General features: G+C 41.5%; 1 protein-coding gene across 1 annotated transcript in view; it reads left to right on the forward strand.

Moving 5' to 3' along the window:
- Positions 1-22,372, forward strand: part of KCNH5 (potassium voltage-gated channel subfamily H member 5) — a 227,699-nt gene that overhangs the window by 173,490 nt on the left and 31,837 nt on the right. Inside the window, exon 10 of the mRNA XM_054027148.1 lies at positions 15,400-15,596. Within this exon, the coding sequence (XP_053883123.1) occupies positions 15,400-15,596 (197 nt within the window). The remainder of the gene's footprint in view (positions 1-15,399; positions 15,597-22,372) is intronic.

The following is a 22,372-nucleotide window of genomic DNA, read 5'->3' on the forward strand; positions in this document are numbered from 1 at the left end:
TTTGTGCGCTCACGTATCTTGGTGCCATCCCCAATTTGTACCGGCTGGAGAATCTGAATTGAGGCATATATACACAAACCTGGTCTATTTCCTTTCATTCTTGAAGATATGAACACATTTTAAAATACAGATTTTATGCAAAAAGTCATCGGGTATCATATTCAGGGTTGAAGCCTCTATGCTGAAAGCTCCTAAAATCGGCAATTTCTTTAGCAAAATGTTTTTTGGATTTCAAGTCAGCGAACCATCTCCTGCTAAATACTAATCTTAGTAACAAAAAGGATCTCTCTCTCTCTTTGTGTTACGGCTCTTTAAAGAAGAAAGGCTTTAGCTGCGTGCTACTAAATAAATGATTTGGAGGGTGTTACAATAAAATAAAGCATAAATTACTAATTTGCTGCACTGAAAAACACTGTTAAGTGAATTTCATGCAGGCTTTGTTGTTCATTACTAAAGATCATTTGTCTGCAATAATGGTGAGAGATCTTTACCTCCACCTCCTACATTTTGTAAATCCAGTATCTATGTTACATGCTGTCTGACCAGAGAGACCTTTAACCACATCAAGTTAAAGAGAATTGGCTTTAATTACTGGAAGTGCCTTCGATTCTGCCATCACTGTTGACAGCTAATTCAATGAAACAGAGTTACATTTATTGTGTGACATAGGGATTGGTAGAAGGCATAAATCTAGTTTAAAGGATGATAAACTGTTACTCTGGCTATAAGCAAAATAGGGGATTCCTCATGCTCTGAACTGATTAGTTGCAAGACTTTCAAGGGTTCTGGAAGGATCCCTTTCAGAGGCATTTGCAAAGGCATTTATAATGACAATAAGTTGGTGCAGTGCAGATCAAAGGGTGGAGAACATTATTTTTATCAGTTTGTCCTGCCTTGAGCAGTTCACGCAGAAGGGAAAAGGAACTGCACGTCACCTGGCTCGTGTGCCTTTCCTTCCACCTCTCCTTTGCTCACTGCCTTTGTAGGAGTCCATCTGAGTATCTCAAGGGGCTTTACATACATTAATTAAATTCTCACTATACCCCGCCTCACTATGCAGGGAAATATTAGTTTCATTTTACAAATGACAACATGAGAGGCAAGTGACTTGCTGGAGGTTGAACAGCAGGGCAATGGCAGAACCAGGATCTCCGGACTGTCACTTCTGTGCTTCAGCCGAGAAATCATGTGTTCCTCTTCCCTATGGGGTGCTCTATCCCAACAATATATATCAAGTATGAATCTCTTGCATGGCCTGGCTGGTGTGCCTCCTAGTCCACCTCTCCCTCTTTGCTCACTGCCTTTGTGTGAGTCGGTCTGAGGATCTCACCGTGCTTTACATACATGAATTCATTCATTCTTACCACGCCCCTTTAGCCTCCAGTAGCCATGTTGCTCAGTAGGTTTGGTGTCCCAGACAAGTATTTTCAGTGGAGTTACAGTAGGGATGCACTTGACCCTTTGTGTTTAGGGGCAGGGTTTTTGCAGCTGAGATCCTCATCTTTGGAATTTGCTCCCTTTAGAAGCTCATGAGAGCCTGGATCCTAATGAGTTTCAGGGCTGGATGCAGGACCTAGTTATTTTGTTTATCTCTGTTATGCTTTTGTTCTTGTTTTGTGCTTTAATTTTCTGTAATTAAGGTGCCCAACTGCTGTAGCAATAGGCATTATAGAAATGAGTAAAATACGTGAATAATTCAAATTGCGCCCTGTGATCTGCAAAGTCTGGGATTCTTTAATGAAAATACCCTGGTGTGCCATTAAGTTCTCTCTGTTAGGATCTTAATTTTCCTCTACTGTGAAATAACTGAGTGAAATAATTGCTGATCGAATAGCTAACAAACCAAATTCATCTCTAGTGTAAAATGAAGCTACTTCACTGGAGAAAATGCAGCAGAATACGGCCCAAAAATTTTACCATGTTACATTTGCAACTGCAAGAATAACTGGCAAGGGCAAGCAATCTTATGTCTAATTGTCATAAACTTTGCTAATAAGTCAGCCCTCACTGAGAAGTCTATTCTGTAAGTTTCCACAGTCACAAGTAGAAGTTGATAGTGTAACTAGAATTGCTCTATGTGCACAAATGTACCACCAAACAGGTTTCAGTAAATGCAAGCTAATGAAATCAGGTGTCCACTCACATAGATAGGGCAGATAGTAGTTCACCCTACTGCAGTTATATAGAACTTGCATCTGGCAAAGAATCTCATATAAGTGGTGTTGTTAAATGCCGACTAAGTATTTCGAGATGCTCCCTTTAATATTATGGTTAACTGTAGAACTCATAGAATCACTTTAAACCTGAAGATTAAGTAACATATTTTGAAGAAATTGCTATGCCAGCAGAAAAGTAATGACTTAACACTTAAATTTTGATTCTGGGAACTGATCAAAAATATGTTGGTTCATCCCAACGGGCACAGTGATTAAAATATAATCAGGAGCTCAATTCCTAGGTGTGATCCCTGTTGAATGAAAGCAGTTTTGGTAGCCCAGGCAGTATGAATATATGATGGCTTGTACTTCATCTACACTAGTGTTCTTACCCCACATGTAATCAGATAAATTGTCTATTTTAATATGATGTATGTATATCAGTTTTTATATGTGTTCTTCATGTAATCCTACTATAGCCAGGCTGTTTGTTGGATTTATTATTTTACTCGAAGCCCAGACCTTCAGTTATTAAGTTATTGTAGCCTTTAAACAGGGCTACGTGTTATCTTTTAAGGCATTCTTTCTTCCTAGTGGAATTAGAAACTGAATATTACCAAATATCAGACATGAACATCAGGGAGAGCTCCTCATAGCAAGTGGCATATAATTCATTGGTTTTAGTGAGGTATTTGAAAATTGGGAATGATTTTTTTTCACCCCAAACTGCAGCTGTATTCTGAGTTATAAAGGGATAACAAACTGGCTCTTCTAGCAAATAGCATGGGGCGAATCCTAGAGGTGCTGAGCAATTACAACTCCCACTGAAGTCCGTGCTCAGCAGTTTTCGGATTTCTACAACTAGGTTTTAGAAATGCAGTATTAGGATTCCATCCCTCAGCCCTGTTAACATTTTGAATTTACTTAATGTTATACTGTTGGGTTTATATTTTTTATGAGACAAGACTGCTGTATGTGTGATACACAATGCGAACTAAAAAGCTGTCAGTCCCATTCCACTACCCTTACTCATATTAATAGTGCTAACTCCGTGACTTTGAGGGATCTACTTGAAGAGGGGGTTGCTACTTCACAGGAGTAAAGCTGGGTCTAAGTAAGAACAGCTCTTTGATACTGTAATGGCAAACCTGTAAAATAAGACAAAAGCTAAGCCTGAGAGTTTCCCCATTATAATAACGGGCACTCAGTAATAATTTATGGAACCATCTCTGTCATATTGCAGCTATGAAAAAGCCCCCCTCCTTCCAGTGAATTAAAGCTACAAATGAACTAACAGAAAAACAACCACATGAGGCCCAGGTTTTCTTCAGCTACCAAGAGACAGACTGAAACAATTCAGACGATGTACAGTAAATCGTTCTTTATGGGCTTGACCCTTCAAGGTGCTGGGCACTCGGATTCTGATCCTGCAAAGCACTTTAGCGCGTGTTAGACTTTTAGCACCGTCTCGTGCCATTGAAGTCAGTGGTGCACCCAAGTGCCATTGAAGCACATGCATAAGTATTTGGAAGCATCAAGTAAGAGCGCTCAGCAGACCTGTAGAATTTAGCCCTATACTCCTTGATCAAAGAGGTGTATTCCACTGAGTTCAGTGGGTTTTGGATCACACTCCTATGGGTTACTGCCAACCCCAATAGTTCAAACATCACGAGGCAGGCTATCCAAAATCAAGAAAATGACTTAAAAGTCACGACATTTAACAAAATACATTTTGAGTTCATTTTATATGTCTTCTGGTTTCTCAGCCTTTTGAATGCAGTCAGGTAACATTTTCAAGAGTTTCTCCACAGACTTGAGGGTTAGAAACTTACTTTTTTGTATAAAATGAAAGATCAGATTGTCACACAATCCCTTAACTCCAGGAGCTGGGGCTTTAAGAAGATCATCAAGTGTTGTGAGACTTGCAATAAAATCATGAGAGCTGGCAATAATGTAGCCCTCAACTGATAGTAGAATAACTACAAACTACAGCTGGTCAGAACATATTTGCCAAAATGAAATTCTATCAAAATATGCTTTGTGGTTGAAGCTGAAACCTTTCATAGAGACGTTTGGTTTTTATTAAACTTTAATCATGAAGGTGTATGGGATCGCAGGGGGAGAAGGGAGGGAGAGAGAGAGAGAGAGAGAGACTACAGCTAGGTGGTAGGGTACTGGCGTGGGATGTGAGTGAATGTTGCTGTGGAATTGAATTGTCATCCTCCGGTCAGATCTAATGTAAACCTATTCCAATTCCTGGGGGTTCCTTATTGCTGCTTGTTTCTTTGAATAGGTTTTATTTATATTTTGTATTTTAATAATTATTTGCAAAAAAGCTTTACCAATGTTCAGCTGGCTTTCTGCACATGTTCTATACCATTGTTGCTTTTTCTCTCCATTGGCCATTTTTGAACCCATTGCTGTTTTTCCAAAGTGCTTGAAATGACCTTTTTCATTCTGTTTTTTTTATGTAGTACCATGCAGCAGGTAGGCCCAAGTTTTCCAGAGGAGCTCAGGGACAGACTTTCAAGTGTTCAGTGACCACAGTTATGGCCAGATTTTCAAATGAGCTCTGCTCCCATTTGGGTTCCAAAATAACAGTTGGATTTTCAGCGCTTTGTTGAAAATTTAGCCAAGAGGGTCCAGTTATACTTCCACGGTAGTCAGTGGTAAAACATCCATTGACTTCAAGACCTAAAGGCCCAGACCCCACCATGTTTTTGAGGGCTTAAGACAGAAAGTCAAAAATATATGAATGAACCAATCAAAGCATTTCATATTGCAGTTATCTCCTATACTTATTGTTGATAATTTAGAGTTGGCCAGTTCCTTCATGCTTTAGTGTAAATTCATAGATTTTAAGGTTAGTAAGGAACCTTAAACTAATCTACTGTAACCTCTGACATAACACAGGCCGTAGAATATCAGGGTTGGAAGGGACCTCAGGAGGTCATCTAGTCCAACCCCCTGCTCAAAGCAGGACCAATCCCCAGACAGATTTTTGCTCCAGATCCCTAAATGGCCCCCTCAAGGATTGAACTCATAACCCTGAGTTTAGCAGGCCAGTGCTCAAACCACTGAGCTATCTCTCCCCACCCTAAAATCAAGCGCCTCACTGCCTGGAAACAATAGCTCGAGTCAGAAATGGCAACCCAGGCCCCAGTGAGATTTGAACTCATGACCCCTGGTTTACAACACCAACCCCTGAACTATAGAACTAAGTCATCTTCATGGCTAAAATGTTTAGACACACTAGACTAAATCTGAGATGAGATAAACATGTGCAACACCCACCCAATGCTGCAGCAATATAATTTTAGGCTTCGCAGGTGGTCAGTTAGGAGTCAACCTAAATTACCCGCAAATACTGTATCTTCCAGCAGTTGCTGTATAGCTCTTGGTGCAGAATTTACTGTGTTACATATAATTGCTCTTTTTCATCAATGTTTTACTGGCACATGCCCAGATTTGGTATTTCACTTTGCGGCCAGAGATTCAGGATAATATTGCATTAACTGCCTAGAAAAAACAGACTCTGCAACTCTTCTCAGCCATTTAGATAATGACAGCCCTCCTGTACACGCCACCCAGGTCCTTGATGAATAGAGCATTTGTTAGAGAATTGTTTACATTTTAATATTTTATCAGTGGAAAGATTCAGAGCTTTAACAAAAATTAAATCTTAATTTGTGCAGTTTCCTCTCAATGTGTTAGGTTTGGAAAAGATTTTCGAGGCATTGTAGTCTGTAGATAACTTTTTACATTTTAAATTGAGTCCCAATCCATTGCTCCAGCAGTGTTCGGCCATATAGCGCTGTTAACAGGATATTCTGTATTTTGACACCTGAGGCCCTTTTGCTGAAAGTTGGTCTTTGGCTGATTAAAATTTAAAACAACTGAAAGGAAACATCTGAGAAAATCCATCTGAAGGTGGGTGAAACTAGGCATGCTCCCTGTGGAGTATTTCCTCTGTGAACAAACAGCTGTTACAGTCCGTCTGGTGGTTTGTATCATTCCCTGAATTTGGCCCATGTATCATTCTCAGCACACAGCACAAACAACAGGACTGCATGCTTATGAGATTCATGGGGACAAAGGACCTATATCCTACAGTCTACTGCAGCATCAGGCTGTACTGCCTTCCCTATTTGGGGCGATGGCTGATGAATCCAGCAGCATCACACACACCCTTTGCGAATCCAGTCTCTGAGCCACCACAAATCTGTAACCAACTATGAGCAGAAAGTGCAAACTCACTGTCCCCGATCTTCAGGCTTCTAGCCTTAACTGAGACCTGTCCAGCCACTCATGTCTGTCTCCCTTTTGCTCCTGTCCTGGGAGGTGTTCATCTTGGTAGCCATGACTTCACAAAGGAAGATTGGGCCCTTTTATCTATTTACCCTTTCTAATTTTTACCAGGAGATTCCCTCCCTCCCCGCCCCCATATCTGCCCAAACTTCTTCCCAAAAGTCCTGTCAGGCTCTCACATCCACTAAGATATTTATCTGCTCAGTTTCTGTTGCCAATTTAAGATGGAGAAGTATAGATGGTGGATTTATATAGACATGTGCGGGGATCTGAAAGCCTGCTTACCTGGAACCTTTGTGAACCTTCTGTGAACCTGAATCGTTATTCATTCTCTTTGCAGGCCCCCAAGTGAGTTGATAAGGCTTGTAGCTTTGTTCTCTGTTGGGGAGGTCAGAGTATTTACTGCAGAATCTTACAAATTGGCATTTAGCCAATCAAGCATGGCTGTGCTGAAAGTCTGGCCCTAAACCTTGCATGTTCCTTACCAGTTTCAAAAATGCTATTGTTACTGATTGGATGGCTAGTTAGGTATTAAGGAGACTGGAAATATGCTTCCTTGTGAAAAAAGTTTTAAATATAACCTGAGGTCTGAGTTCTCTCAGAACACGTTTTCCAAGAAAATGACCTTGCTATCTATACTTATAGCTCCTCAGGCTTAATCCAACAGATAGTTTGGAATTTATACCAGATAGTTCCCTTCTAAAAACTCCAAGTGAGTAGGGCCTTGTCTACCCTCAAAGGTAGTATTGCTTTAGCTGTATTAGCATAGTTAAAGCAATGCAACCATCCCTGTATGCACGGTTGTATTGTTGTAAAAGTGCTTTACACTGGTGTAACTATTCCCAGACAGGGCGGGGTATAACTATACTGATACAAAGCATCTTCGTATCAGTGAAACTACATCCAGACCAGGGGGTCTACCTCAGCAGTGCAGGTAGGGCGGTATGCTCCTATACGCCGTACTAGCAAGATATCTATAGATGGTACAGTGTACCAGAAAGAGGAGCAACAGACCGTGGGGCCGCTGGGTGGCCCCACACTGACAGCTCCTCCGGCGCAGCTATGCTGCCCCCAGCCCTTCCATGCAGGGTCTCCTCCATCTGTGTAGAAGCCCCGCTGGAGGACAGGGGTGGGGGCAGGGCTGGCCACTGGGGGTGGTACAGCTGCGTCAGAAGAGCTGCGAGCGTGGGACCACCTGGTGGCCCCATGTTCTGCTCCTTTTCCCGCTGCGGTTTCCGGGAGAGCCCTGTGGGTCAGGGCTTTCCTGGGAACCACAGTGGGGAAAGGAGCAGAACCCCTAGCCCTGCCCCCTGTCCTTCCACAGAGCTGCATCTCCTCGGCTCCCAGCAGCAGCCCCGCCGGAAGACAGGGCTGGGGGTGGTACAGCCACCAAAGGAGCTGCTGAGGTTCTGCTCTTTTCCCTGGTGCAGTTCCCAGGAAATCCCTGAATCGCTGGGCTCTCCTGGGAACCACAGCAGGGAAATTAGCAGAATGTGGGGCCACTGGGCAGCCCCATGTCGGCAGCCCCTCCAGTGCGGCTGCTGTACCGCCCCCAGCCCTGTCCTCCGGCAGGGCTGCTGTACAGAAGGAGAACACCCTGTGTGGAAGGGCTGGGACGGTACAGCCACGCCGCTGGAGCTGTGGGCATGGGGCCGTGCTACTTTCGCCACTGTGGTTCCAAAGGCGCAGCAGGAGGAGGACAGAGCCCCCCCCAGGTAAGGGGGGTGGATCATGGGGAAGGGACAGGGAGACTGTGGGGGCCCCGGGCTGGGGGTGGGGCGGGGAGGAGTCATGTGGAGGGTCATGTGAGGAGGTCACGTGCCCCCCAATTGCCCCCCCCGTACCAGTAAGAAATGGATTCCATTTGCACCGCTGGTCTACCCGTATAACTATTGCAGTAAAAAAGATCACAGTTCTAACTGATAGAGCTAGACTGATAAAATTTTCAAGTGCAGGCCCGATCTCAGTCTTTCTTTTAGTCCAACAATCAATGTAACTGTAGTAACCACGTGAACATCCAGGGCCTGATTCTCCTTTGCCTTTTGCTTTGTGTAGTCCTTTACACTAGTATAAAGTGCATGTATAAAGCTACCCATTCTGGTTTGGTAGCTTTCACATTTTCACCCACTTTAAGGCCCCTTTACACTATCAGAGCAGTGGGAAGAAGCTTCAGTGAAAATGGAAATCAGAGCCATAGTGATTTACATCCACTTTGCACTGATGTAAATGTCTACACAAGGTGAAAGACAGTAGTGAATCAGGCCCTTGCATGTTGGTGCTACAGGATCCTTTCCTTAAGGCTTGTCAACATGCAAAAATTATTCCAGGGTATGAATTTACAGCATAGTAGCTGTTTCTGAATAACTCCATGCATAGCGCAGGTCTACACTATGTGGCGAGGTGGACCTAAGTTACGCAACTCCAGCTAGGTGAATAACGTAGCTGGAGTTGACGTAACTTCGGACAACTTATTGCGGTGTCTACACCACATTGGGTCAATGGGAGAAACTCTCCTGTCGATTTACCTTATGCTTCTTGTTCCGGTGGAGTACTGGAGTTGACGGGAGAGCGATCAGCGGTCAATTTAGCGGGTCTTCACTAGACCCGCTAAATCGACCCCTGGTGGATCGATCGCCGCACATCAATCCCCATAGACACTCTTATTCCAGATTAAAAGTACCTTTTTCTGTACATTTTTTTAGGTACCTATTTTAGCTCATTCAGTTTCCCAAGTGGATTAAGCTAGTTCAGAAAAAGGCATTCTGATTCAGAATAAGAGTGTGCACAGATGGATTTATCCCTGAACAGCTATTCCTGAATAACTCCATCTGTGGATAAGTCTTTAAGGAGTCTAGGTCAGGGCCTAACTGTTGAGACAGATTTTAAAATTTTATACCCTACAGATCTCTCAAAACAGCCATTTTGCAACACCAGCCCATGGCTATATCTCTACATGCATACCTGCCTAAATATCCAAATTGCAAAGTGTGCATGCACATTTGCTTGCTTAACTTAAATGCATGCTGTTCATACACCTATATTTGAAAATCTGACTTTTAATTTCAACCAGCTAAATTATCCTTTGCAATTATCTGAAAGGAGAGTGAAAGAGAAATACATGAATATTTGCCATCATTTACTAATAGCCATCAGTGAGCTGGGTATAAAATATAGCATGTGATTAGTCTCTGACTGTTCCCTGATGGGGAAAATTCTATCGTGTTGCAGGATTTTATTTTGTTTTCACCCATTACATTTGTTAACAAATGTGGCTGATTTAACAAGTGTAGCATCTTTCATATATTTGGAAAAAACACCAAATTCAGAAGAGTCTTGAACTATTTGTTCTTGTTTTCATGCTATCTGAGCACAGCATACCATCACCATGCTCTTGCCATGCGATGGGAGTTAAGGCTCCTATTTATCTTTGTGTTCAAAGAAACAGACAGCGTCCGTAAAGTGCAAAATATCAATGTTACCTTTTGTGTCTGTCCTTTAAATCCTTCCCCACTCAAAAGGCAACTGACTCGTGATGTGTGTAGTGGCTCAGCATCTATTTGATGATCCCACTGCTGTTTGCTATTTAACAGAACAGCAACAAACATCATAAAATCTGTTCATTTCTCTGAAGGATTTATATAAAAATTTTGGTACATTGCTTGACACTCAGTATTACACAAGGGCTACTTGTATATATCATCTGCTTTTAACCTTTCACCTTTAATTTGCTGGGTAATATTACCTTGCATTTAGAAAGAAAAGAAACATTTCCCTTACATTGTGGGAGGAGAATGATAAAAGACAACTCAACGATATTGCTTATTTTCAACTGCAGGCTGTAGTTGCTCAAAGCTAAACTCCAATTTTCCCAAGTGCACATCACAAAGAAAAAATAAATTAGGCATTGTTGTACATGTTTCAATAAATTATATAACTGTGCTGTATGTGTATGGAACAGAACTGTGTTTATGAACAAGGACAATTAACTACAGAAAGGGCATTTTAAAATCAGTACATTAGATAAGTGATAAATTACTCGTAAATGCTCTGCAATAAGCATTTAAACTTTTATGCCATCTCATTTTGTAAAATGCATTAGCTGGATTATGTATTCCGTATTCACCCTCATTTAAAAAAAAATCCTTTGAAAACCAGACTCAGTAAGAAAGCCTTTATAATCTTCATTAGAAGAGATGATTCCAAGATATAGACATTTTTTATTGAATGTAAAATAGAGACAAATAAAACCAAGACAAGCATCAGCAATTTTTACTTTACTCCAAATAGAAATTCCTATTCATGTTTTGCAAACCTCCAAAGATCTAGTGAATAATATTCTGCATATACAATACCATAAACAATACACAGAAATGAAACCCCAGGCCACACGGAACAATGAGATCGGTTTGATCTGGCAGATTGTTAATTTGGTTAGTGTATGTAGTTCCCAAACAAAGCTGCAAAGTATCCTTAGAAAATGTTGCAAATATTTGAGAGTATGCTCAATAAAAATATTATACATGTACTATCATTCTTTACTTGGGAAAATAAAGTCTCCAAGCTATAAAATAAAACCTCACCGGGGCCCAATCCAAGGGCTATTGAAATCAATGGAGAGAGTGCTAAGGAACCTCTTTCTTAGATGCCTGGCTGGTGTGTCGTGCTCAGAGTCAAACTGATCACTGGATTTGGGGGTCAAGAAGGAATTTTCCCCCAGGTCAGATTGGCAGAGGCCTTGCGTTTTTTTCACTTTCCTCTGCAGCATGGGGCACGGGTATCATCTGGGTATATTTCACCTATTCATTTTCCTGCCATGACAAGAGCCCCTGGCGTTAGTGGCACCTCGGTCTTTCCTGGTCTTGGCTTGTGGCTCACAACCGTTTACTCTCCTGAGGACTGAAATGCTTTGGTTTAACTAAAGTATTTGGGCTCAATATAGGGAGATCTGGGTGAAATTTAAGAGCATGTGATAGACAGGAGTACAGTTCTAGATGATATAATGGTCCCATCTGGCCTTAAACTCTATGAAAAGACTTTACTCGGTTTTGAATTAGACACCAAGTCCCTTATACTTTGTTTCCTTTTAAGGGTCCTAAAAATGTTTGTAACTTTTGTTAAACTCAAGGTGAGCATTTTGTAAAAAATGAGGAGGATACTTCTGAACGCCACCCTCTTTTTATACATTCACTTTTCTACAGTGGCTGCTTCAAGTAATTTGGATATCAGGCACCGTCCTAATATTGGACCTCACTCAGCATATTGCTAGAAAAGCAATTAGGCAAGAGAAGGTAATTTTGGCTACTCCAGAGGGGTGTCTTTCCAACTGTTAACCACAGTCAGAACTACTATTTTAGGGCTCAAACCTGCCAATAATTATTCATATAACTTGCCACATATGAGTTAAGTTATTCATGTATGCAAATGTTAGCCTTTGGCCCCAATTAGGTAGTCATGTAAGGGCATATTTAACTTTAAGCATGTGATTAAACCCACTGACACTATTGGGCCTTGGGGGCAGATTTTCAAAGGTATCTCAACACCTAAAGATGCCGATAGGGCCATGTGGGATTTTCAAAAAGCGCCTCAGCAGTTAGGGGCCTAACTCCCATTGTAATCATTTTTCTTTTCGACTCTTAGCTTCTGGAGGCCTAAGAGAAAAACACATCAAATGAAATCATTAAAAAAATACAAGGGGGTTTCAAAGGAGTTTTCTGCACTGAACATCTCATGGGATCAGTGGGGTACCTGGCTTTGTGAGCTCTTCAAGGCCTGAATCCAAATTCTTCTTGGAAGCAGCACTTCCCGAGTGGCTACGTAGGAACACAGGAATTGCCACACTAGATCAGACAGTAGCCAGCAGCAGATGCTTCAGAGGAAGGTATAAGAACCCCACAGTAGGCAGATGTAAGATAATCTGCCCCTCCACATTAGGTCTCATCCTGATCTCCAGTAGTTAGAAATTGACTTAAGACCTGAAGCATGAGGTTTAATATCCCTTCCAGATTTTGTCATTAATAATTATGATCACCCTGGATACTATTGATATCCATATACAAGTCCAATCCCTTTGGAATTTTTGTAAATTCTTGGCCTCAACAACTTCCTGTAGCAATGAGTTCCACAGTTTAATTGCATGTTGTCTAGTAAAGTATTTCCTTCTATCCATTTGGAATTTCCCACTCTTTGATATCACCATATGTCTCCTTGTTTTTATGCTGAGTCAGGGAGAACAGAAGTTCCCCATCTGCCTTCTCTACTATTCATTATTTTAAATACTTTATCATAGCCTCATTTATTCATCTCCTTTCTAAGGTAAACAATCCCAATCTTTTCAATGTCATTTCATGGGAGAGGTTTTTTTCTAGGCTGTTGATCATCCTTCTCTGAATCTGCAATATGCTTTTTGAGATGGGGTGACCAGCACTGCAGATCTACACTTCAGATCTGCCACTTCTCTGGTTTACAGTAAATATGAGCAAAAGTTTTAATCTTGAGATATTTGTCATGACACATGGTTCTAGCGATGACATTGAACGTGTGTCTTTTCTTTTATGTAAAACTGGGTGGTCACATTCCCCGGTACAATCCAGACCAGTGTGCGGTTGTGTCACTGCCTGCCCCATAACCTTGGGTGCCTCACAGTACTTTGCTGTTGTAGCTCCCAATCCGGGATGTTCACAAACAGTCAAACAGCATGCAGCTCACAGTCTAGGAGGCTGTGTATAGTTGCAGCCCTGGTCCAGCAAGCTTTGTATTTCTGTGCAAATTTGCTCTTATACCTTGCCAGTGGTGCAGTAGGACCTGCTGGGTTGGCTGTGATCCTACAGTAATGGCCATATAAGTCAGCAAGTCAGTTTTCCCTGGTTTGCTAGAAAACACTTGTCTATGTTCTTGCAGCACAGATAACCTCTGCCTTTTCAACTGGTGTTAACTCACTGCAGAGATCGATGCTTTCCAGGGCTGAGTCAGGCTAGCATTCAGCCATCAATCAGTGAGGTGATGTGCCTCAGTTTCCCTTTCTACACAACAGCTTGTGTTGACCATAGCTTGCCTGCTGTGATAAGCTTTAAGTCTGTTTACATGCACCAGCTGTGGGACCCCATTATCACGAGGCCTTTTAACATGGTCTGTTTCTTCATTTACCTCTTCTGTCACCCCAAAAGGTCCTTCTCAAGAATTCTGCCTTTTAGTGCTTAGCACTAATCTCAGGTCCTCCATTTCAAAAGAGCATTTACAAGTATGTTGGCCATACCACACCTTTTGTTTGGACTGTTCCTGAGGTTAGTCTGAACCATTTCCATGATGTCCATTGACTTCTGTAACAGTGTCCCCTTCTCAGGAGTCTCAGATAAGATCTAAGGGTCCCCTCGCTTCTTTTCCGTATAGAAGATCAAACCCCGCTGACTCTTGGGGCACTTTCCTATAAGCAAATAGCAAATAGGGTAATAATCCATCAGTGACATTGTCCCAGGCTCCGGTTCTCTTATTTGATTCTGAGCCTAGATTTTAGAATTCCATTGAACCTGTCCAACAGACCATTTGTCTTGGGGTGATATGGGATGGCTTTTAGTTGTTTTGCCTCACACAACTTCCATAAATTTGACACACATTCATGTAAAATCTCCTTAGGGAAACCCAATCTGCTAAAAATAGCAAAAATTGCTTTTGCAACAGAATCAGCTTCAGACTAGTGAGGAGTTGTCACCCCAGAATATGATAGGTACCTATCATTTCACTTTGCAACATCCAAATAAAAGGAATAGTTTGAGCCACTACCTTCCTAATAGCTTTGGCCAAACCCTGGAGGCATGGATTTTACATACACTAGTTGTTACTGAAATGAGATAACACTGGCTCCATGTTTTAGAAGTGTTAAGAAGTACCAGTAAATGTTCAGATATCTAGTTTTGTCTTAATCTAGATGGTAAAGTCTTCAAGGCAGGAATGAGATCTTAATATATGTTTCTACAGTGCCCATCCTAGTGGGGTTCTGATCCTGATTGGGCTTTTGGACAATACTGTAACATCAATCATTAATAATAATTCATCTAGAAAAATTTCTTAACTAATTGTTAGCAGCACTGGTCAAATAGCAGAAAATCAGATTGTCAAATACAACTAACTATAAGTTCAATGTTCAGTTCACTAAGATTCGTGGGGTGAGTTTGTTTGTTGTTTGCAATTTTTCATTGCAATGACCATTGGACATTCTTGAGAATGTTCACAAATTGCCAATATTTCACAAATTTTAGAGCAGATGATTGTGCAGCTGAAAACATCAAACACAAGCTCATTACACATTATTTACCATTTGCTATTCTCCCGTTTAAAAATAAAATGTCATTCAGTTAGGGTGTAAAAACAGATGCCCAATTGCACAACACAATTAGAAAATATTTAATGCAAACAGTCATGGACAACAATTCACTAGACAATTATTTGTCAGAACTATTCAGTGAATGCAAATGAACAAGTTCGTTCACAGGAATCAGGGTCTCTTTGTGAATGATTTGCTAGCCAAAAAGGGAGTTGATTTTTTTAGCAAATGTTATTCTTAATTAATAGTTTGATCAGCTCTAATCATTAGATACTTCAGTAAGGCCCAGATTCAACAAAGCACTTAAGCACGCACATAGCTTTAGCATGTGCTTAAGGGTAAAATTTTCACACACACACACCCACAATCCAGTTTTTAAAGGGAGCTTAATAAGTCTCATTTTCAAAAGTGACATAGTCACTTAGGAGCCTAAGTCCACATCCAAAATTTATTAGGCCTTGCAGTGCTGAACAGAGCAATGCCTAAATACCTTTAAAAATCTGGGCCTAAATTCAAAATAATTGGGAACTGAAGAAAATTTGGGGACGGGACTAATTGGTTTGCTGAAGAGCAGTGTATATGTGTGGTTTAATAAAGGTGTCTTGCTCTTTTTTTCAGGTAAAGGTGATGTGTTTGGCGATATCTTCTGGAAAGAAACCACTTTGGCCCATGCGTGTGCCAATGTCCGGGCACTGACGTACTGCGATTTACATATTATTAAACGGGAAGCCTTGCTGAAAGTTCTGGACTTTTATACAGCGTTTGCAAACTCCTTCTCGAGGAATCTCACGCTCACTTGCAATCTGAGGAAACGGGTAAGGCACTTGATCTGATTCACACCATTCCTAGGGGAAAAGTGATTGAGAACCCGCCACGGAGTCTGTGTAGCAAATAGCAACCCCAAATTTAGTCCTGATGTTTTCAGGTCAGTGCAGATTAACTAGACTGGCAGTAAAAGTTGTGGCTATTCATTAATGGTCGCTCCATAAAAGCTACCTGTAGATTTGAAGCTCAAAGTATCTGCCCTATGAGAGTGACATATGAATTACACTTATTTTCTTTTTTCATTCCTTTTACATAATATATAAGGCTGTGTTTTATAGTCCAATAGAATCCAAATGATTACTTCTTCCAAGGTGAAGTTCACTCTCCAGTCTACTAAAATCCAGATGAGAGGCCATGCTGATGGGACATGGACCAACTAAGAGGAATTTATTGATGTGAAATAAATAAATTATACTCAAAGGTATTATGTTAATACCTGCTTCTCTTGCTTACTCAGTTTAGAATTTTAATATGGCAAGGTTAATAAAGCTTGACAGTGATTTTATATTCACAACTCTCTTTTTTTTAACCCACCTTCTCATTTTATAATCAATCAGCAAAGCTCACTATCTGTTAGTCATTTCAAAGAACACTCCATGTGAAAATTAATTAGCTATAAAGATGTATCTTGAAAATAAGTTAACAGATCCTTTCATTCGCATTGCAGCTGCAAAATTTAATCTTTATGGAGGTGTTTTTAAAGATTGATGAGGGTCATATACATTTGATTTGCATAGGGAAATCTCATAACAGTAAATTATAGATTATTGAGCATTAACTGAAATCCTTTTACAGTTGAAATGAATCTTTTTTTTTTCTATAGCTGCACCTAAGGCATCTCATCTGAAGTTACTGTAAGGCTATGATGATGTTTTAAAGACAATCCAGCCATAGAAAAAAGAGAGCTCAATGCTTATAGTAAAATAGGAATTGCCCAGCCAGAACAGACTGGTGGTTCTTTGAGCCTAGTATCATTCTGGCAACAGTAGCTTGTACAAGATGCTGAACAGGAAGAAGAATGATGGTTCTTTAGTGCTGTCAATGCAGTCAGCAAAGTACAAGATGTAGAGGAAGGGGGAGAGTTGGGAGAGGTTAAAATGGGCCTACAGATGCACCCAGTCTGAGGTAAAGCCGAAAAAGAAAGCACAGCAACAATCCAGTTTAGGTTTCAGATTGTCATCTTACCCTCTCTTGTAATTCCCACCTTGCTACCTGCAATGTGCCATGAATTGCCAGTCCAGAGTTGAAAACTCTGCTCAAGAACCTGGGCGGAACCCGGACGGATATGGGACCAGGGAAGAAATGCTTGAAGGCATTTTCATGGGACGAGCTAATACAACTCACGCTGTGTCAAAACATCCATTCTGCTTCTTGTGGCTATAAACCTGTCACTTAAACTAACTTCCTGAGATTACACCTCTTCCTCTGGAGCCATGCCAGAGCTGTGCATTACCGAAAGCAATGTGAACACTTTGCTGACAAAGCAGTGGACTGCAATTCTACTATTCACATAGCGGAAATCCTTTCCCTTCCTCCAAGGAGGGAGAGGGCCTTCTGGCAGTGGGACCCAGAGTGCTTCACAAGGTGGGGTGCAATATAAGGGGTGGCTGCACAGATACAGGTGTGCAATGCAGAACCGAGCTCCCTGCATGCTAACCCCTAGGGACCAGGAAGTGCAGTCTGGGGAAGTCTGCAGTGTGGCTGCATGGATCACTTAGACATGGATCCTCTGTGTTACAGCCACAGTAGTTACTATGCAGGGCTGTAGTAATGGCAGTGGAGTGCCTATGCAGCCACTTGACACCCTGATGGTAATGGTGGGAGAATTCTTTTCACCAGTGGAAGGGAAGATTTGTGCTAGGAGGAGCTGAATTTCATAATGAAGCTTATAAAGAAAGATATGTAGATTGGCTTTCACAGGAGAAGAGAGATCCCCGTTGGGTACATAGGGCAGCAGTAAATATGAATGGATTGGCAGTAAAAGGTTCCGAAAAACATGGCTATGTGGAATCACACATGATGTCTATCTGTATCTTCTCAACATCCAGGAGCTAGGTTTGGGGGGGAAAGGCCTTTTCCTAAAAGAACAGTGCTGCGACAGTGCCAGTGTGGTGCAGGGATTTCCTGTGCTTCATTCCTAGGCACTAGATAGATTTTTATGCTCTTAGATACCATACCCTGATCCAAAGTGCTATTAAGTAAGTGACTTCAGTGGGCTTTGGATTAAGTTCCATGGGCAGAAAATGTTCATTGTGTACTCTACGAGTGACAAAACTGCTAGTTTAAAGGTTCATTTCTTAGAAAATGTGGCCCTATCTATCCAACAGATAGTCCGATCAAGCGGGCAGAAGCAGTCAATCAGGTCACAAGAGATTGGACTGACAGTGCTGCACAATTGTATTACAGCAATTTGTGCAGTAGTCATTTAACCTAAATGGAAGTAAAATCGTTTTCTCCTTTAATTGATTTGAATAGAAATATATTTAACACCTTTTTTAGTTAAGTCATCGCTTTCAAGAGTCACCAATATCAACCGCTGGCTCTTCTGTGCTCAAGAAGATGATTGTTTGCTCTCACTGTAGCAAACGCAGAGGTACAGAGAATTGTTCCCCCATCTGGTTTATTGCTTTACACACACACACATTTCTAAAGCACTCTTTGCTTCAGCAAGCATTAAGATGTAGTCCACAGACTGTACAGCAATTGAGGCGTTTAACAGGCTAATAAATTAGTAATAGTACTAAGCATGAAAGGTTAGTTCCACATGACAAGAAAAGAGACAGGCACATTGAGGTGGAGAAATAATGTTTTCTCACTCCCCAATAATATCCAGAGACCTGGCATATTGAATGACCTACTTAACAGAGCGGTGCAGCGTGCTATTACCAACTCAAGATTTTTTTTTTTTTTTTTTTTGGTTAGGTAGTTCATCCATCACAATAAATTTATGGGCCCATAAAATCAGAGTGGCTGCTAGCTCTTCAACCTGCAGAGATCTCTCCTGCTCAGAATAACTGAGTGACTTTTAACCTGTAATTGAAAGTGTTGCATCATCTTTCTTTGTGTGCTGAAAAGCGCATGCCACATCTAACATCACTAATCCGGACTGCAAGGCAGGAACAGAACTTGGAACTTTTTCCAAGTAGAGAAAATAATTAAACTAGAAATATTCTTGAAAACTGCAATGAGATTCATGTCCATCTCTGAAAACTGAACGTTAAAGACCAGTGCTTGGAAGGACCCATCAAACAGTTACTAACTGACTTCCAATGTGGGAGAGAATATTTATAACATCTAATTCATGAAATGCCTTTCGAGAATCTGTGCTCTTTGGATTAGGGCCTTGTTTTACAAGCTTGGCCTGTGGAGCAATCATAGCAATCAGAGCCTAGCGTATGGAGTCAGCAAATAGGTTCCTCCAGGAAACAAGTACTCAGTTCAAATATTTTTAAATGCGTAGGTTTCCAGTTCTTGCTACCACTTCCACCTATACCAGCTAGTGGCAAAATCCCCAGGTAACAGCCAGACTCTCATATATTATATGTTGTTTTGTACGCTGTGCATTACAGTGTAGGGTGTTGCCATTGACTTCAGTGAGGCCAATATTTCGCCCAGGTTTTTTAATATAAATGATTGCATGCTGTTATTTTCCACAGTGTCTCATCCAGTGCAAGGATAGATGGTGCTTAGGGACTGAAAAAGGGGTGTGTGATGAATGAGACTGTGTCTATAGGATCTCTGGCATATTCACTGTTGGAATGTGTGTTAGAGAATGAGGCATAGGAATGCAAAGAGAGAGAGGATACATTTAAGGCAGTTGGAATGTCTTTATATATATGAATATATAATGGCTGATGTATAATTTATCTAATACAGTTTAAACATATAAGGTTATTTACCTGCAGATCCTCAGGTCATGACATGTCATGGCCCATTGTTTTTCTCTATACTTGAAATTAGAACAGTTTCTTTTTTAATCAGTTCCCTACTTCTTGCTAGTGATTTTTAATGAAGAACAAATCTTAGACCTTAAAAATACCATTATTTTCATTTGAGCCAAATATTTGTATCTCTTCAAAGTGAGTTTCATATTAAGGTTTTTGTTGGCATCCACATTCTTGTCCATTTTGGAGGCTTTCCTGAAAGCAAACTAAATTGGCATGTGGATTTAAGAACATATTAAAATTGGGGAACATAGAACTGTATAACCTCCAGAGTTCATGCATAGTTCCTTCTACTTAAGTGTCCTGGGGATCTCTAACACTTCTGCATGTTTGCTGTGAAAAATCATTCAGCACGGTGGCAGTCTACTTTGCATGCAATTGTTCCCACTTTATTCAACGCAGTTTTGCCATTTATAATGAGCCTTTGTGTTGTGAGTTTATTCCACTTCGCAAAGTAGATTCTGCAATCGGCTTTTCTGTGGGAATTGGTTGATGAAGAACTTAACGTGGTGGATGTAGGCTTCCTCCCTGTTAAAGGATTCAAAGGATCAAACTACTAGTCTCATTTAATCTAGGACTTTGGGCTAAATGGAATAGAAACTTTTGGGATGAGGCATTAGACCAATACAATTTTATGTTGGATGCCTAATATTAAACTTTTTTTGGTCACTCCTCATATGTGCATCATTTGGGTATTTCGTAATAAATACTGTAAGGATGTTGAGGGGCTTTGCCACCCATTTGGGGTTGGGAGGAGATTACCAAGAAGTATATTAAGTATAAACTGCAGAGGTGAACTATAAAAACTTGCCACTTTCCTCTTAAATTAACATAGTTACCATAGTATTCACTCATACTCCCCTATATTTTAATATAGGATGCTGTAGACTCTACAGTAAGGTTATTTAGGTCAGTTTGTGAGCCCCCATTTACATTAGGCAGCAGTTACTCAGATTTAGTCCGATTAAAGTTGATGGGGTTATTTGTGTTCGCAGTCTGGCCTTTATATAACTCCGGCAATTGGTGAGCTTTCCTATTCCTGAGATAAGCTGCCCCCCCACATTGGTGGATCCTTAGAAACGGTGACTCGCTGCTTGTCCTGTGCTGTGATAGTGATTCATGTTTGAGGTGTCACCAGTAGTGACAAAAACAGAACCCATTTTGATTAAATAAGTTTCCACAGCATTATTAATTAAAAGAAGCTGTCCACGAATAATGGAAATAGATTAGTCAATGAAGGCTCCTGTGGAATTTATGTCTCTGTCACCATGAATGAGAAAATGCCACCACGTGTATTCTGACACTGCATCCTGGCAATCCCAGTGACCAAACCTGTCACTGTTGATGTTTTTCGTTCTTATACGGAGTGTGATCCTTTGCCCACAGGATCAAGACTGTATGAAGTCAGAACTAATAGCTCAGTTTCGATTTTGGCTTATAGGGCTGTCTGGGCCTTTGACTCTGGGTTCATTTTCAAACTGTGGCTGGCTCATGCCTAATGAATGTTCATTTGACCCACTTCTTGCTGATATCAATTCAGTTCAAATACGCAGACAAAAATGTTTTTGTTCCTTTATATGTTTTTGGGCCCTGGGTTACCCAACCAGTCGCTCGCCACTCTGACCCAAGGCAGGGATGCTTAGAAGGCTTCTTGCACTCAGCGTTGTGAAACGTACCTGCCCCTTCATTTACCAAGGGCAAGACAACAACTTCAGTCACAGCCCTTGCTTTGGGATGGCTAGTAATTGGCAGTTGGCCTATGACAGCAGCAAACTGCAACCCGTTCAGCCGTGCTAGCGAGTGACTAGGGTGGGGGTGCAGCCAATGAGGGGGGAGTGGAGCCTGCCTCTTCCCACCCACTTGTTCCAGTGTAAGCGAGTGCTCAACACATTCTTACTACTGTGTGTCGGATCCTAGGCCCAGGAGCCAGATGGGCATGAATATAAAGGGGAGATCCCTCCCTCTTGTGTCCTTGCAGGAGTGCATAATCCAAGTCACGATTTAGCCTTGCCTTTGGAGTTCACCACACTTGCGTCTCCACCCCCCACGTGCAAAAGGAGCAATCGTTTTACACTGTCCCTTCCCCTCCTCGCCCCTTAGCTGTCCTTGTTCTAGCTCAATGTGCTCTCCAGGGAAGTGAGGTCCTAGAGATGCAGGTTAGCTATGCTGTAGGGTAAAGCAGCCATGCCGGACAAAATCAATATGATTTCATTTTCTTCGCATCCTAACAGCCCTCGTGGCATCCTCTATGACCTTAAGCAGCTTTTGTTTACAACAGAAATGTTTATCACCTGTCTTTGCTTTAGTGACAATTCCTTCCAGGTTCTTCCTCTAGAACCTGCCGTTATGTTAGCTCCTGATCCTAGTCACTTCACTTCTGAAAGGTGAAGAGCTACTGCAGCTAAGGGCTTCTCCGAGAGCCATGCAGTTAATTACAGTGCGGCACTCTGACGTTAGACCGTGATGTTTGCAGTGAAGCATTGTGTTCGTATCTGATCAGGTGGCATCTCTGTGACCCCATCTCATGACAAGGGGCCCAATCCTGCAACCCTTAGCCATTCTGAGTACACAGTGGGTATGTCTACACAGTAGGTGAGGGTGATTGTAGCATGAGTAGGCAATACCCATGCCAGCCTTAATGTAGCCCGCACAAATAGCAGTAATGCAGACATGGTGGCATGGGCTTTTATATGGACTAGCCACTGGAGTATTTACCCAGTTCCGTGGGCTTGATTTCTTGTGCTAGCCCATGCCACCTTGTTCTACACAACGATTGTTACCTGTGCTAGCTAGATTAAATCTAGCATGGGTATGTCTGTCTG

Source organism: Malaclemys terrapin, chromosome 4 (genome assembly GCF_027887155.1).
Source record: "Malaclemys terrapin pileata isolate rMalTer1 chromosome 4, rMalTer1.hap1, whole genome shotgun sequence".
NCBI lineage: Eukaryota > Metazoa > Chordata > Testudines > Emydidae > Malaclemys > Malaclemys terrapin.